This window comes from Centruroides vittatus, unplaced genomic scaffold (assembly GCF_030686945.1).
Source record: "Centruroides vittatus isolate TY-2023 unplaced genomic scaffold, ASM3068694v2 contig_329, whole genome shotgun sequence".
Classification (NCBI taxonomy): Eukaryota; Metazoa; Arthropoda; class Arachnida; order Scorpiones; family Buthidae; genus Centruroides; species Centruroides vittatus.
Genome location: NW_027122113.1, coordinates 713474 through 729725, shown reverse-complemented (window position 1 = coordinate 729725; position 16252 = coordinate 713474). Strand labels below are relative to the sequence as shown.

The 16252-nt window shown below is 27.6% G+C and overlaps 3 protein-coding genes across 4 annotated transcripts in view; all 3 read left to right on the top strand.

Moving 5' to 3' along the window:
- The first annotated feature begins 2325 nt into the window (after positions 1 to 2325).
- Positions 2326 to 4586, top strand: LOC136973734 (uncharacterized). Its single transcript, XM_067268479.1, has 6 exons — positions 2326 to 2441; positions 2926 to 3034; positions 3111 to 3190; positions 3268 to 3369; positions 4378 to 4434; positions 4503 to 4586. Exons 1-6 carry the CDS (start codon positions 2370 to 2372, stop codon positions 4566 to 4568), a joined length of 486 nt encoding a protein of 161 aa, XP_067124580.1. The 5' UTR covers positions 2326 to 2369; the 3' UTR covers positions 4569 to 4586.
- Positions 4587 to 7108: 2522 nt separating this feature from the next.
- LOC136973733 (chaoptin-like) lies at positions 7109 to 11536 on the top strand. Its single transcript, XM_067268478.1, has 2 exons — positions 7109 to 9771; positions 10963 to 11536. Exons 1-2 carry the CDS (start codon positions 7143 to 7145, stop codon positions 11526 to 11528), a joined length of 3195 nt encoding a protein of 1064 aa, XP_067124579.1. The 5' UTR covers positions 7109 to 7142; the 3' UTR covers positions 11529 to 11536.
- Positions 11537 to 14934: 3398 nt separating this feature from the next.
- LOC136973731 (protein artichoke-like) overlaps positions 14935 to 16252 on the top strand; it is a 103907-nt gene continuing 102589 nt past the window's right edge. Inside the window, exon 1 of one of the 2 annotated variants that reach the window (XM_067268476.1) lies at positions 14935 to 15243. The gene's annotated coding sequence lies outside the window, so the exon portion shown is untranslated. The remainder of the gene's footprint in view (positions 15244 to 16252) is intronic. The other variant, XM_067268475.1, reaches the window with a different exon arrangement.

The following is a 16252-nucleotide window of genomic DNA, read 5'->3' as shown; positions in this document are numbered from 1 at the left end:
GGCGTTAGTACAACGAGCATTCTTAATAGAAACCGCCAAATTGAAGCCAAATTCAAAACTCCACCACTCAACGAGATCAAAAAATAAAAATAAGAATATTACGTAAAACGAGATCTATTACCCCCTACCCCTGAGTAAGAAATCGTAAGAAATCCTTGATCCCCACCCACCCCAAAATACCTTACGTAATTTATGGACGTCCCCTTATTATTATTTTGTGGATTTATCTCCGTCCGCTTAAACATCTTTTTGTTTGTAAATAGAATATTAAAAAACCTTTAAAAATGTTTTTGTTTTTACAAATAAAGTATTGCAAATTTTTTACATTTATATATTTATAATATTGGTTTAATTTTGGTATCTGCGACACCACGACTGCACACCTTCGTTTCAAATCAGTCCTTTGCTTTATTAATACGTCAAATATAAAAAATGATATTAAAAATAAGTTTAGGTTTAGGCTATGTCTTAAAAATGGATAGATTGAAACACACAAAATGCTTCATCAAACATATTTCGACTTTATTTGTGGCGTATAGTTTTAGGAAATCATTTTAAAATGCTTTTATTTAAATTGCTTTGTATCATGTTCTCAAATATTTTAACTCAAATTTCAACCACTTCTAATTAAGATAAAAGACTTATTAATTAAGATAGAATTTTGAGGACATATTTAAGTTCGATGACAATGCAATTTAATGGTGTTTTAAGAAGTAGCCTTACCCCCCAAAACACTGTAACAACCAAATGTAGAAATTAATCATTATGAGAGTGTAAAGTGAACATTAATGTTTATTATCATGTGTTAATTTAACGAATTTATATTAATATGGCATTATTTCCAATTTTAGTTCGATTGTTTCGCTTCCTGTTAGGGAAATTCTACAAAAAGCATATAATGCCTTGTCTCTGTTGGAGGTTAGGCCTATTACCAATGGAATTATTCATTTATTTCAGGAAAATAAATAGTTTTGTCAACAAATTTTAGTAAAAATATTCTTTATATTGTATACAAAACATCATTTATTAAAATTATATTTCTTTAATTTGTGAAATCCGTCACTTCTACAACTTGTTTCAATACAACTTTGATTACTAACAATCAGAAATTTTAACTAATATTACGGACCTTAAATTAATACATAATTACTTGTAGAATCAAATACACAAAATTCTGTATACATGTTTAAATTCATCTTTAGCAAAATCTTTGTTTATAATTGTGAGAGAGTGACACTAGAACTCCGGCTTAGAAGTTTTCTGACACCAGTTTTTAAGGGTTCTTCTAAGTAAATACGTACAGTTTTTAATCACTAAGTCCTTTGTTATTGCGACGAATGGAAAAACAATAAGAAAATCTGGTTAACACCTTCAAACGAAGGAACTTTGGCCACGTGATGAGAAGTGGTGTCAAGTATCAAATCCTACAAATTGTCACGTAAGGGAAAATCTCTGGCAAAAGAGGATCAGGATGATGTCGAATCTCATGGTTGAGAAACCTGAGGGATAGGTGTGAAGTGTCGTCGTTAGAACTTTTCAGAAGAACCAGCAATGGGAGTACGACAGCCATGATGACAGTCAACATCCGGAACGTATAGGGCACCCAAAGAAGAAGAGGTCCTCTGAAGATTAAACATCAGTTCTCAATACCATAGTGGGCGGCTGGAGAACGATCTCTACCACTTGTTTCATCTCGATTCGGATTAATCTCGGGTTGAACTGCGACCTTTCGTCACCTTCCCTTTTATATAATTATTTTCTCCCGATTTTGACCCAAATTTAGTTAAATTGGATAGAGAGTGCGATTATCATCCAATCCCGAATTTCTTTTGTTGAGTTCTTTGAGTGGGTAGTCGCTCTATAAAACTGTATCATTTCGAAAGTTATCATTGTCAGGAGATAAAATCTCATAAACTTCCTTGTTTATTTCTACGAATTTTAGCTTTTTTTTAACTTCTTAATTTAATTCAAACATTAAATTTTAGAAATAATAGTCCGGAATCTCACACAATACAGCGATATCCTAAGTATTATGACCTTTACTACAAACCTGTGTTATCCAGAATAGTATAGATATTATTTTAGATAGAAGACGTCTGTAGTTAACTCATTATCAAAAGTTTTATAATAAAAAGTATGTTTAGACATTGTTACCTATGAAATTTAAGTATAAAAATATAATCTTATTCGTAAATTTGGTATCATATGTATTAAGCTTGATGCGAAATAATTTAATTTTGTGTTTTGCTTTTAGTATCCCATGATTTGTTTATGTGCTAAGTCCACAAAAACAATAGATAAGATAAGCTGCAATAAATATATACTGTAACACACGATATAAGAGTAATATCATAACTGCTCGTTCAGAAATGGAGCCTGTCTATTTTTTCGGTTGTAAATCGACTAAAAAATCTGCATATGCTTGCGCTGTGTACACTTTGGTAAGTATTAAAACAGTTCATATTCTAATATAATTAAATATATATTGTAAATTTAAAAATAATTTGCCATAAGCAGGAATGTTTTTCCCCATTTTGAAATGACGTTTCAGATTTTTAAAAAGGTATTATGAAATGCTACTGTTAATGCCAATGTATAAATTAAATTCGTAATTATGTAATCCTTGCAGTGTAGAGCGTGATAGACGGACAATATTATAATTTGCTATTACTTAAATAAATGAATTTGTGGTTAAATATACATCGAAAATAAGAATAATATAAAAAATTCTGAAGAAAAAATCGATATACTTTAAGATAAATATGAATTGCAATGCGTGGTGACTTCAGAGCACGCTGGCGAACTTTGCTCCATATTTGTCAACGTGTAATTTTTTAAATAATTTTTGTTGTTATGTCGCCTGTTAAATATTTATAATGTTTAATTTAATGATTTAATTTTATAAATTTGTTTTTAATATTACAGTTTATCAAAGTTGTAGCAATTGCTGTACTCTATATCATAGCATTTCACACTGAAGAAGTAGAAAAACAAATTAACGAAATTAACGGTGGAACCGTTTTTAAAGTAACTAGTAAGTTTTTAAACTTTGTTTATAATTACATTATAACTAATAAATAAATTTAAAATAATATTTTTGAATTTTACAGGAAACTTTTATCTTGGTGCTATCATTCATTGTTCCCTATATTTTGTTAAAGCGCTTCTTCTAATAATTGCCTTAAAATTGGTAAATTATAAAATTTAAATAAGCAAAACAAATAAAAATTTATAGATTTATATAAAATCTAATTTATTTTTTATTAGGAAAGTCGTAAGTTGATGATTCCTTGGATGATTGGAACCATTCAAGATGCTTGTATTAAACTCAATTTTATGTCTCTCTTTCTCAGAGATGGAGGAACTGGGGTAAATTTTTTAAAAAAATCATTATAAATTGTAAAATATTTTAATCTTAAGTAGCGTTTTACGCATGATTTGATAATTAAAGCGTTAAATAATAAATATATAACTTCACGGGCTATATGCTTGTGTTAATAAAGAAATGATAATTATAATTATATTATTAACTATTATATTAGGATCCTAATATATAGTTAATTATTATTATTTTTAATTAATGATTAAATAGAAGAAATATTTTAAGTATAAATCTTCCAAATTTGTAGATATTTCCAAGGAAACGAGTAACGTTTAACCTTTCTATTGTCAAATTTTAAACTTGTGTTGTTATTTCATCAAATTGTTTGTTAAATATTACTTTTTTATCTCGTAAACTTCCTAAATTATTAATTATTAAAAACAATAAAAGATTTTATAATAATCTTACACACACTTTATCCATAACATCAATTAAATGCTGTGATATCGAATTCATTCTATGCTATACTTCGTAGATATATTAAAGAAAGATAAAATCAACGATTGATATTCTATTAATCAACATTTGAAGCTCGTTATAACATAAAATGTAACAGAATCTTGGGTTGATTACACGACATTCAACAGAAGTACAACACAGACAGTTTTATTTAGAATTATGAAGCTGCAAAGTTACTTTAATCAATTTAAGTAACTTCGAAGCTTCATACTTTTGGTACAGAAGCTTATTCTGTTATTAATTAAATTGTACCAGAAGCAAAATTTTAAAAGAAAAAGAACATTTACGGTCAGACGTTCGTACTCCCTCACTAAAAATATTTTAAAAAAATGAAGCAATCGATTGAGCAATGAGGTCAATGTTTATCATTTCTGTTCTTTATCTTAAACAATCACTTTTCAATCTTTATAAACATTGTACACAAAACTACCCTGTACTAAAATTGTACAGAATTTTTATGATTTTCTAGCATTTTTAATTTAATTTTTCTAATAAAAAAATGCAAAGAATAAATTCAGATTTCCTTTTACTTTTAGTGTGTGCCATTAATGTTGTTTGTTCTCTACGGAATGAGTTGTTTCGTTGCCATTTTGGTAAGTAAATTTACTTTCTTTACGTAATATAACGATAATAAATACAAAATTATAAATTATATTTACAGGTCTATGAATTTTTAAGTGTCCTTTCCCATTATCAGTCCTTAAGAAAGAAATCCCATAAAAATTAATATAAAATATAAATGAAATGTTGAATTTATAACACAATATGACTCTGTACATTGTTAAAAATATATCAATTTATAAGATTTTTTTAAATTTTATATAACACACATTTGTACTTAAAATTTCTTATAATAAATAAACATATTATTAATTATTTTAATTATTTCTTTATAAAATTATTTTTACGTTTAACGTTAACCTAAAAACCTAAGGAGTAAAACCGGTTTTTAAGTTTGTATACCCACGTAGCATTCCTTTACTTAACTGGGTCATGGTGGAGTGTTGCTTGTACAGTACAGTACTTCTACATTAAAGGTGAATTTTACAAGTTTGAAATTTCATTTTCAGTGCTTTTAACAACACGAAAATTGTATTTTGTAAGTTTATTTTAAATTTATGAAATGTTTTTACTCTTGTGAATTGTGAATTTGTATCTATTTATGAAAGGAAATCGGTTAACCGATGCTTTGAATGTCGTGTGTGTAACTAAACAATACGAAGAAAATGAGGAAACAAACTGGTAAAACCTGAAGATGTAAATATTTTAATATAGAGAAAATATAGAATTTAAAATGACTTAAAAGGGAGAGATACAGAGAAAAATATATATAATATTTTAAAATTCATAACGTAAAAGGTAAGTTAATTTTAGTATATTTTTCGATTTTTTCTAGCTTAATGTATATAAAAATAAAATAATTTTTTGAATATGATTAATAAATAATCATTTTTTTAAACTTTAAACCAGATTTTTAGATAGATATTTAATTATCAACATCTTTATATCGTAGATTATTGTTGTTAACGCCGTCAACATTACTTATGTTTGGCATTTTTAGTGTTAGATATTGATAAAATTAATCATTTACATAACTTTTTAGCATTAATAAGTTGCAAATATTTAAATATTCCCTACTTTAACCTTGCTAAAAGGGTAGAAAATCATTGGAGGGGTACGAAGTGTCACGCGTAACGCATGATAATATATAGAAAAAAAATATCAGTTTAGATAAAATACAATCTTGTTTTATTTTAATCTAGTTTAAAAATGAATTAGACACGTTAAAATGTTTACCAATTTTGAATAAATATTTTATTGATTGTCAGTTATCACCCCTACTGCTTTAATGATTTTGCTTCTCGAATTAAAGATAAAATAAATGTTAAATGTTAAAATAGTCTGTCTGACCTTACACTCGACTCATATAATAATTGATAATGATGATAACATTTATTCTACAGCAATAATAAATCAATGGAAGATAAAAATGTTAATCGTCACGTAAAAATTTATCCAAAAATTACCTTTATTTATAAAAATTTATTATTATTATTTTGAATATATTTAAATTATTTAACTTACCCGTTAAATCAATTAATTTTTATACTTAAAATCGATCAAAAACCATTTTAAAAACAGTAAAAAAAATCACGCAACAATTTTAATTAAAGACTAAAATTGAATTTTTTAAAATTAAATTTCAATATTTAATATAAAAACTTTTAATATTACAAAAATTGATTATTGTTTTAACCTTGCGAGTTTGTCCGTTTGTCTGTATCAACTTCAATTATTAAATCTTCCGAGTTATTAAAGCTAGAACCTACGAATTTTCAAATTATGTATTACACAAAGTATCACAAAGTGCTTCGTAACAGGAACTTAAAACGAACTTTTTATATATTTTTAAATACAATTTATAAATATAAATTTGTATTTGGTTTATGTATACATTTTATAAAAGTATACATTATGTCAGGCATTATAAAATATTTCCTGTTTATTCCTACGAAACAAAATGATAGTCATGAAGGCCATACTCTTCGAAACCATTTATAAGAACCATTCAGAATCCTTGATGTATATAAATTTATGGAGAATTAACCATTAAAAAATCCATTTATAGGAATTATATAATTATTTTATTCATTTATATTAAACTGTAGTGCTCGAATTATTTAGAAAACTTTATAAGGAATGATTCCAAATTCCCCATGCATAAACAGTGGACTTAATATATAAGTTACAGAATATGATTTATGTGAATACCATTTAATTAAATGCATTCTCCTCCCTTACAAGAGCATGTTAACGCTTCTAATGTGTGCACATACATGTTTTTAGGTGTCTGTTTTGTATGCAGACCTTTGAAACATCCTTCCGAATATACGCTAAAATATTCTAAATATTCTGCGAATTATGTTATAAATTATACGTTATTTTACTATTTTCAAGAATAAAAAATAGACAGAAACCCAATTTACGAACAGAATGGATGTATAATAATAATAATAATAATAATAATTTTTTTAAATGTACTGTATAGTACTTAGTGTTTTTTGTTGTATTTATCTTTAAATTAAAAATTAAATAATATTTTTCTCTTTCTTAAATTTATTAATTTTAATTATTAAATAATTTAATTTATATTTCATTATTTTACTAATAAAGGAGCAACGTGAAAACTACAACGAACAGCTCCATTGTTTAGTTTTAGGGGAGGTGTCACTATCAAATTAATTTTCTTTCATAATTAATTAAAATTTAATTATTTTTATATTTCAGAATTATATTAAAAATGATTCTGCTGATATACATCATCATTATCATCACTGTTTCTGGAATTTGGACGGAAGATGAAGGAACAACTCCTCCACCCATTATCTATAAATGTCCTACCGATCAATATTTTATATATCCATGTAAATGTGTTTCGGGGAAGCAGAAAGGATTAGTGATACAATGCGAGAAAGCAAATTTGGCGATGTTAGCTGTGGGAATTAATAACATAGAATTACCCGTTGAGCAGTTAACTATAAAGAATTGTGCCATGAGCAAACTCTTTGGTGACATCTTCGATAATTTAAGTGTAAGTGATCTTCACATTAAAAATAATGGGATTACTGAATTGAGTGATGATGTATTCACTTCTTTGAATGAATCTCTGAATGTTCTTGATCTTTCTTACAATAAATTGGAATGGGTTCCAATTGCAGCCATCCAGAAGTTAAAAAATTTAAAAGTTATTAACTTATCACACAACGAGATACAAATCGTTACAGCCAATTCATTTGCACCCTTGCCTCTACTAGTAGAGATATTTTTGAATAATAATAAAATAATCAAGATGGAACCTGGAAGTTTGAATGGTTTAAGGCATTTAGAAAGGCTTCATCTTCATCACAACAACATATTTACCATCGAAAAAAATTCATTTAGACTGTTAATCAAGCTAAAATATTTAGATATGTCTTATAACAGCATTACAAAACTCGATAAAAATGATTTTCGTGACCTTACAAACTTATGGTTTTTGAACGTTTCAAATAATCAAATTGATACCATTCCAAGATCCATGTTCGTGAGAAATGTTATGTTAAGAGTCCTAAACATATCTAATAATTATTTAACTGGTATGGATGCGTACATGTTAAGAGGTTTGAGGTTTTTGAGGGATATATACTTGCGTGGCAATAACATCAAGACTATTGCAAGAAGGACTTTTGCATCAGCAACACGCTTAAGAACTATTGATTTAGAGGGTAATCTTCTCGAAGATGTCGGTTACGAGATGTTTAAAGACTTCAATTGGCTTGAAGTTTTAGATCTCAGTCATAATAAAATATCAAAAATAGCCAGTGCAGCTTTTAATAAAATGTATCAAGTATTCATCGACATGAGCCATAACAGGATTAGTTACATAGGAAAGGGAGCATTTACAGAATTATCAAACGTTACTGTATTTGATCTTTCATATAATAATATAACTGAAATACCCAACGAAGCTTTCGAAATTAGTGACGTTAATATTTTATTATTACATCACAACCAAATCGAAGACTTGAGTAAAGTGTTGATTACTAACTTAACGGGGATTAAAATATTTAATGCAAGCTACAACAGAATAACTGCACTGAATCGAAAATCGTTTACTCCGAAAAGACTATATGAGTTGCATACCGTAGATTTGAGTTACAACAACATAACTGAGGTCAGTGGAAGTGTTTTTGAGAAATTTGCAAGTTTACGTTTCATCTTGCTTCATCACAACCAAATTCGTAAAGTGGGATACTCGAGTTTTGGTGCTCTTCCTACTCTATTAGAGTTGGATGTCAGTTACAATAACATTTCAGAAGTGAGTTCCTCAGGATTTTCTAGTCTTGTATCAGTACGAACTTTATATGCACATCATAATAACATCAGAAAGATGTTTACTGTTCCTATTGCGTTGAACGAACTACATCTAGAGCATAACAATCTTTCTCACATACGTCCGGGATCGTTTCCACAAATGAATTCATTACTTCACTTATATCTTGATAATAACAAGCTTAACAAATTAGAAGGTGGAGCATTTTCTAATTTGCTAACATTGCAAACTCTATCGTTAAGCCACAACAACATATCTGAAATACCCTGGCAGGCTCTGAAGGATCTTAGCGCTTTGCAATATCTGTATTTTCACTATAACAATATCACAAAATTAAATAAAAAAGCTTTTGGTAGCTTACCAGTTGTGTTTCATTTGCGATTAGATTATAACAGGCTCAATAACGTTAGCGAAAATGCTTTCGAAGGCATGTTGCAGCTCTTGGTACTCAACATGAGCCATAATCAATTGACAACTCTTCCACCCGATGCAGTCAAAGGATTAGTTTCTTTAAGAAAAATAGATCTGTCTTATAACAATCTGGCAAATTTAGAAAATAAAACTCATGGATTATTTGAAAGTTTATTATCTGTAGAAGTTATTAATGCATCCAATAACAGAATATCTGGAGTTACGGATCGAACATTTCCAAGATCACCTTACATCCCTTACAAGATCAGATATGTCGACTTAAGTAATAACTTTATTCCGATTATCACGAAAACATTTGATGACGGATTGAAAAAAGTTGAAGTGCTCAATTTAAGAAATAATATCATTAATGAAATAACTCCTAACGTGTTGAAAAATATGACCCAACTCCAAGAACTAGACTTATCATCTAATCAGTTAACAAGATTACCTCCTTCCATTTTTGGTATGATAGAAAACATGACAGTGCTTCAATTACAGAACAATAAACTTTATTCTATATACGTCCACGACTTGTTGAAGATGGCGAATTTACAAATTCTTAACATGAGCAATAATCAGCTTACTGAATTTCACGAAGAATTCTTTCCTCCCATAAAGAATGGCCTTCGACTCTTTTACGAAGGTAAGTACTGTACATTTTTCAAATTTAATTATATAAAATTCCATTTTAACTTTCAAACGAACTTATTTTTAAATAAATTTATTATGAGTAGGTCTATTTATTAAAAAAAAAACTATCCATATTATCTGTCTGTCACGCTCTATAACTCAATAAGCAATTACTAGAGAATAATGCAACTAAGAAAGTTTCGCTTTTTACATAATAGGACGTTGTATAAGAACTACTTAAATATGTGAATTATATAGTAAAATGATGGCCATTTAGAGATTCTTCGTGTGATGTCCCGTGTGTTGCAAATTCATAAAAATAAATAAATAAATTGACTTTGACTATTGAATTATTTATAAAATAATATTTTAAATTAAATGTATGAAGATTTATAAGAAACTTTTGCGAAGTTTTTTATATTTTACTTATATAGAAGACCTTCCTTATGTACTTATAGATCATTTTTGTGTTATGGACGGCTTAGACTATAAAATCCATAATAAATTTTTAAAAAGCTGTTTAAAACTATATATTTAAATGCTTTAAAACAATAATTATGTTTTTATATTAATTAAAAATAAAAAAATAAAATAAAAAATGATAGATGCAATGCATATTCTGAAAACAATTATAATAGTAGAAAGATAACACTTTATTATATCATCATCATCTTTTTTGTCTTAAAATTTAATGAGTATGAAATAAAGAAAAATTAAGTACACATGTACTGTACAGTACAGTACAGTATAGTACCACTGTATTTCTCAAAAATAGTTAATAGTATTTATTTCTCTTCGCAGATGGCAGCAGAGTAGTTGATAGGCGACATAAAACCGTTTTACAGTTTCCTATTATTTATTTTTTTATTAAAATTTGTTTGTTTTTATATTTATTTCATTTTAAAAAGTTACTTTAATTATAAAAAGCATTAATATTTTTTATTATTATTCAAATTTTTAAATAAAATAAAATATAACACTTAAATCGGATACGAGATGGCGCTAGAAATCTTACTTGGCGCACATGCTTTTTTAATTGGCTTTTTTACATCACGTGATGATAACCATTTGACATATAAAGCGCCTCGCGTGGCACTATAGATAATTAAAAACAATACTAATTAAGATTCGAATTTAATAAGCAAATATTTGTAAAAATAATTCAAAATATTGTACATGATATAAAATTTATTAATTTTTTCAGGTAATCCGATAAATTGCGACTGTAAATTAAAGCGGCTGGTGTATTGGATGCATAAACATCCGAATTCATCCGAATGGAGAAATGTCATGTGCCACCAACCACCAAATTTAGCCAATAAATTACTAAAAGAAATTAACGAAGAACGTTTACAGTGCTTGGGAGATGTTAAATTTTCAGAAGACGAATTCATCAATCCGGATTTGATATATCGAGGTATAGAAACGAAAGATAGAGAGAAGAAAGTTCGATTCGTTTGGTACGTCAATTCTAAAGAGGATATTGCAGGATTTAAAGCAAAATTGAGTGGGAATCAAGGAGAATTGCCAAGAGAAATGAACATATCTTATCATCACAGAGAATACACAATTGAAAAGTTAAATACAGGGATCGAATATCAATTATGTTTAATAGCTATAGATTCGTTAGGTAAAGAAAGAGAGAGTTATGATTCTCAATGCATTCAATTTGGTCCTCTACATTCGAGTTCTCCATCTTCACTACTTAATAACAGTCATTTAATGATAATTACAAGTGTTTTATTGATTTTATCACTGGTTTCTTTCTAAGTTTCGGCTGTACAGTACAGTACAACGCGCATTAATTTAGCGTTACAAAGACAAAAAAATAGGTAAATAAAAATTGATAACCATTAAAAAAAAGGTAAAATTAATTAATTTTATTCATTTATGAAATTAAAAAAAAAAAATTATTGTATAATTTTTAATGGATTTTGAAAAATGGTTGAAGAATCGAACCGCTATTTATAGTTGACCGAAAAATTAATTTCTATAATTAATTAGTAAATATTAATATTATTTTAATAGTCAATAGATGATATTTTTATAGAGTATCATCATCTTCTGTGATGAAAATTTCTATTTGAAAATTCCATAGTTTATTATAGTCCCGTAAACAGTATATCGGTTCTAGAAGTTTATTTTGATAAAGTAATAAAGAAACAAATAGCTTAAAAAAAGAAGAATATTGATTTTTATGACGGGTCCTATTATATTTTATGAAGTATTATTTTATAAACTTCCATTATAAACGATAAGGATTTGACGTTAAACAATATACTTCGTGTCATTGCTCAACAACGACTATAATGATAGCTTTAGACTCGAAGATAAAACGATTTGGTTGACAGAAAGACATAAAATTCGTGACAAAAGTGGAAACACTGACCCTACTGAAGGAAAACATAAAAATTTATCAGCCAGTTCTGTACAGTTTCAATGAGAAAAGATTTCTCTCTGTGCACCTTTTCCCCCCCTCTGTCAATCAATAAATTTTTAATAATTTAAATGAATTAAGAGAATTTATATTTCTGAAACATTAGAAATGTCAATAAACCGCTAAATTTATAAATATATATAAATTTTGTACATAGTTTGAATTATGAAATTTATGTTATTTATTATAAGAGCTGGTCAATAAATGATAAATATTTTTGAATTATTTTTTGTCAGTTAATGCTTAAAATAACTTTTAAAAACGTTTCCATTTAATTGCCTCTATAAATGGGCAATTTCTAAATAAAGTTTTAAATATCACTCATTACTATCGCCATAAATATACGTATTTTATGAGAGAATGACGTGTTTTGACGTTACCATCTTATTGATTATCAAGGTTTCGACTACTGTATTCTGCTACAATATCTTCTTCTGGTACTGTACTATATATATGTTATGTGTTTGTGTGTCTGTACGCAGATTCTGTGTTTATGTAGGGTCGCTTTGCTTGCCATTGTTAATATGCAGCCTATTGTGTGTGTCTTGTGTGATAATATGTTTATTTTGTGGCTATAGCTGTAGGCCTAATCTTCATTCTCTTGTATATATAAATGTGCTATATAAGATTACATCCATGTTTGTTTGTGTTTGAATGTATTATGTATATTTTATACAGTTATGAGATCCATCAATTTGATTTTTATGAACGCGATCAGACCTGACCGATTGGCATATGAGAACTTCGCAATTATTTATGACACGTCTTGTTTAAGGGTTAATGTCACACAAATTCCTATACAGATTGACAATACACACACCTAATTCTTTAAATATAATTTTATATGTGTATAGTTAGGAAATACATCACGAAGTTATAAGGAAATAAATATTTGGTGATTTTTTTTGTTGTTACAAATTTATAATTTTAATTTGTTTATAAATCTGTTTGTAGAATACTTTGGAATGTTTTCTCATTTTTGTTCGATATTTAATTACAACAAAAATTTTCTTAAATGTATCTACCTATATTTTCTAGTAATTTAAAATTAAAAAACTGGCTATTAAAAAATTTTGTTTAAATTCCTACATCATTATGAATGTGAAAGGACTAAGTATTGAAGGGCCTTTTACCACATTTTGCTTAAGAGACTAAAATTTATATTTACTTCACTGGCAACTGTCCCTCCAAAATTCGTTCAAAACCGTGGAAAAATTCGAGAAAAGCAAGAACAAAACAAAACAAGACAATAATAATAATAATAAATAAAATAAAATAAGACAGAAAATAAAAAGGTTAACAAATATTCAGTGATGGCTAATTAAAAATTGGTACTCGCGTTTTTGTGTAAAATTTCAAGAAAATCAACCCCTGTGCTCTGTAACCAGTGCCCCCATACGTCCATGGGGACTAAGGGCTAACTGGTTTGGCTACTGCTGGTGATGGATGGTGGATCCAAGATGTGAGGACTTCATCCCCGCATCTTGCATCCACCCGATTCTTCTTGATTTCTCTTTGATCGACTCTCATACTGTCTGTTTTTGCTTTCCTTTTACGAGGAACTCTCGTCCAGTAATCGCATCCCGGAATATGCCAAATTTGAGGAGATTTGTTCTCCTCCATTGGCGATTCAGTTTTTGATGCTTACTAATAGTGTATGTCATTGCGTGTGTCATGTCGATGAGTCGTATTGCATGGAAATACGGTTCCTTCTTGTGACGGATGTTCCTAGTAGAGTTTCTTTTCGACTTTTAATTAGATTAATGAAATTTAAAGACAGAAATAAGTTATATAACAGGCAAATATTTCAGATTCCCACACATTTTACATTACATCACACGTTCTTTTAAATCTGGATTGTGTAATGTCCAATTCCAACTAATGTTTATATATATATTTAATTAATATATTTCATATCGAATATTTCTATAATTTTATTATTGTATTGCATATATAATTGTAATTATTCTGGTCCCAACAAAATACCAGTTAATTATATTGATACATTTTTTAAAAATTTATTTGATGGACCAATATATAAATAGGTTCAATAGCACAGCCATAAATTTTAGATAAAAGTTATAAGAAACCTGTATTTATTCTGAGTGAAAATTTTTTAAGAACAATTTCTTTAAATAGTGATAGGATTTAACAGCAGACATTTTAAAAAGCTACTAATAAAAAAAAAGAAAAAAAAAGACAGATGACAACATCAAGGTGGTGATTTATCATCAGTTGCGAGGGATGACAAAGAAGAGCTTTTTGTTAAGTGAATATAATTAAATTCGGAAAATAGACGATAGCAAAGCAGTTTCCTAAAGGAATGGGCCATTTGTTTAATTATCCTGCCGGACAAAGTATAATTTATCCCACGACTCAACAAGTGACCTTATAGTTCCCGCGTTCATCAAATTGTTCCGGGGGTGCCTTAAGGTGGCTGAGTCATAACAGCAGAAGGATTAGTCGAGTTCATAAAGCTCTACTACATCACCCTTTATAATTAAAAAAATAATAATAATAATAAATTACGTAATTATTATTATTATTATTCCGTATCGTTAATAATAAAACTTGAAATTAAGTTTTGAATAATTTTCACCGTTAACTTTAACGGCTCTGGTAACGTAAATGACAATTAATTTCAATTTTCAAAAGAACCATTGCCGAAGTTAGCAATTAAACGATTGTTTGTTATTGGAGTCGAGTTTATATTTAAGAAAAGTTGAATATTTGTTAAAATAGGGAAGAAAGTTTCGAGTGTAACTTAAGAATATTTAATTAACTTTTCACCTATCTCGCTTTGAATTATCGTTGTTTCTTTCTACTGACTCTTTCAATATGCCAATGATAATAACGCCAAGTTCAATTACATTCACACATGCGCACACATACAAAGAGTGTAATTTGTTTTGGTGTCTGAGCTTCACTTCATTCGTAACCAATTTGGAAGAGAGTCATGCTATGTGGGATTTATTTTCTTGGGGGAAAAAATGAAGTGAGAGTCTAACTAACCGTATAAAGTTATGGTAAAATCCTCTTATTTTACGGGTGAGTATCTCTTTTATTCATTTATTTTTCTTTTAATTCTCATTTTTTTAAATGTTGATTATTTATTCTTTCCCTTTCGTTAGCATTAATTTAATTAAAAATCATTATCTCTAAGTTCAAAGCAAACCGAAAATTTATTTTTATCCAATTATTTTATAGCTGAATGAAATTAATTTTATTATGTGTTATCATATTTAAAATATTAAATTTTAATTTCCAGTGCTTCGTTTTTATGTAGAGAATTTATTTTATAATTTTAGAAAGAATTAAAATATATTATATTAATGTGTGAATATTCATGAATTATCATAATTTATCCATTATAATGTGTAAATTATTTTTAAAACATGAATAAAATCGATAAAATTTTATGTAAATTTGTTTATTTTTTATGAAGTTTAAACATATTTTTTTTAAATATTTTAATATAATTTTTTTACATTTAAATTATGAGAATACATACAATTTTTTAATCAAAATACTAGTAAAATATAATTCTCTTACGGTTTTATAACACGTAAATTAAGATTTAGTTTGAGATTTACATAGAAAATTGTAGGAAATCAAAAAAATTTCAAAAATAATAAGGCAACACTTTCATTAATCTTTTAAAATATTTTATTTTAAGAAATAATTTTTTAATTAGCATTTTTAGATATTTAAAGCATTAAATATTTTTTTTACAAAAGAATTTATTGTTATTTTTTTTAGTTGAAGACAAGTTCTGAGTCTAAACTCGAACTTATTCTGTCTCACCTGATTCTCCTATCTTCTGTCCCATTAGTGTCTCTTCATTTTTCCTTGTTTCTTTCTCATGTCCATTTGTTTCTTCATCCCATCAAACTCTCTTCTGTTTTCTTTTCTTTTTCCCCCTTCTTTTCTTTCTTGTGTCTTCCTAACTTTTGATGTATATATGACAGATTTAGGCATAACTTTACAGATTATGATCTTAACTTGTAGCGAGTTGGCATTAAAATCTCGCAAGAGTAAGTGGAAAATATTAATATTT